General features: G+C 40.5%; 1 protein-coding gene across 1 annotated transcript in view; it reads left to right on the plus strand.

Moving 5' to 3' along the window:
* Positions 1–545: 545 nt before the first annotated feature.
* The window catches only part of LOC101858000 (kelch-like protein 10), a gene marked incomplete in the record, with an annotated part of 69,593 nt that continues 67,998 nt past the window's right edge, over positions 546–2,140 (plus strand). Inside the window, 1 exon segment of the mRNA XM_013090637.2 lies at positions 546–782. Coding sequence (XP_012946091.1) covers positions 696–782 — 87 coding nt within the window.

Consider the following 2,140-nt stretch of genomic DNA (forward strand, 5'->3'; position numbering starts at 1 on the left):
CTTGAGATGGTATAAGAGCTTTGTAAATGAAGAGCCCAGCCCATGGTGCCGAAGATGCGACCATGAAAACATATGGTTTGAATGTCCAGGAACAATGGCAATTCGAATGGAGTTATTTCGACGAGTGGAGGTGCCTCTAAGTATTTTGGCAATGGAGCCGAAAAAGAGCCTCGCTTTCACACGAAGATTTCTTAGTGGAGTCCACCAAGCCCATTAAGGAAACAAACAAAAGTCATCATCATTTTGTCAATGCTTTAAAGTAGTTAATTGATCATACATCATGGTTTTTCAGAAATTCTGTTGAACTTTCCTCACGCGACTTTGGGTGAAGATGGTAAATTGGGCACCTTGGAACACATCCAAATCAAATGCTTTTCAGAGGTTTCTGGAGATATTTTGATTTTCACTCTTCTCTTTAGTACCCCCCCCCCCTCCCCAAAGAATTGCATTAGAAAAGGGGAAAAGCGTCAATGCCATCGGCACGTTATAGCGTTGCTATTGAACGCGATTTACGTTTAGTTCCACAACTCTCTAAACCAGAGAGTTCAAGCCTTCAACACGCCATTTCTTTTCTTCTATTCTTTTTTAAAGACGTAATTAAATGACATCTGATATACGGTTGTTGGTAAAGTTGTAACATTTTCGGCAAGGGAGGACGGTGAGGGTGAACTTGCACTACTGGCGGAGCGAACAGAATGTCCGCCGTCGATGCGCGGCCGGACGAGTCTGTATCCGATGAGTCGGCGATGTCAGCATCTCTGAAATCGGATTTCAGTTCACAGGTAGAAATCTAGAGTCTAGAATCTATATCTAGATCTAGATCTAGATCTAGATCTATAATCTAGATATCTAGATCTAGATTTAGATATCTAGATTGTAGATTTAGATCTAAAGTTAGATCTAGATCCAGTCTAGATCTACATGTAGATCTATGTTATTAGCACTATTACGAGATCTGAGAATGCCTTATTGAACATTTCTTCTTCTTCTTCTTCTTCTTCTTCTTCTTCTTCTTCTTCTTCTTCTTCTTCTTCTTCTTCTTCTTCTTCTTCTTCTTCTTCTTCTTCTTCTTCTTCTTCTTCTTCTTCATCCCTTTCTCTTTCTCCTCCTCCTCCTTCTTCTTCTTCTTCTTCTTCTTCTTCTTCTTCTTCTTCTTCTTCTTCTTCTTCTTCTTCTTCTTCTTCTTCTTCTTCTTCTTCTTCTTCTTCTTCTTCTTCTTCTTCTTCTTCTTCTTCTTCTTCTTCTTCTTCTTCTTCTTCTTCTTCTTCTTCTTCTTCTTCTTCTTCTGCTTTGTAGCGGTCGTTTTAGCAGTAGTAGCAGTGACAGTGGTAGTGGTAATGGTAATCGTAGCAGTAGTAGTAGTAGTAATAGTAGTAGTAGTAGTAGTAGTAGTAGTAGTAGTAGTAGTAGTAGTAGTAGTAGTAGTAGTAGTAGTAGAAGTAGTAGTAGTAGTAGTATTAGTAGTAGTAGCAGTAGTAGTAGTGTGTGTCTTTGTGTTTTATTATTTTTTCCTATTGTGTGTCATCTCCTGTGGGTTTACATTCACAGATAGAAACATACTCATGTGCAAATTGTATGTTGCCTGTGGGCGAAAAATTTTAAACCACAAATCGTGCATGATCTGTGGGCGGGCAGCCCTGCAAGCTGATACAAACAAATTCTGTCGCAATTTTTCCCACATGAAACGTGAGTTGTCTATTACTGGACACCCTCACGTTTTGAAAGCGGAAACGGCAGTTTATGTTTCGTGTAATGCGTATATAATAGGGCGTACACGAAGGAAAGTGTAGTGATTTTCCAGAATGATTATCACCGTCAACATCATCACCATCGTCGTCATCATCACCATCATCATCATCAGAGATGTGCATCTGGGTACTCCTATAAGCGGGAACAAAATATCACATGTCGCTGGGACCAGGTTCAGCTAGCGAGACCGCAGCCGGACCATCGTTGGAGCTTAAGATGGTATAAGAACTTAGTAAATGAAGAGATCAGCCCACGTTGCCGAAGATGCGGCCATGAAAAGGAGGATGCCAAACATATGTTTGAATGTCCAGGAACAATGGCAATTCGAATGGAGTTATTTGGACGAGTTGAGGTGCCGCTAAGCATATTGACTATGGAGCCGAAAAAGAGC

Source organism: Aplysia californica, unplaced genomic scaffold, assembly GCF_000002075.1.
Source record: "Aplysia californica isolate F4 #8 unplaced genomic scaffold, AplCal3.0 scaffold00028, whole genome shotgun sequence".
In the NCBI taxonomy this organism is placed as follows: domain Eukaryota; kingdom Metazoa; phylum Mollusca; class Gastropoda; order Aplysiida; family Aplysiidae; genus Aplysia; species Aplysia californica.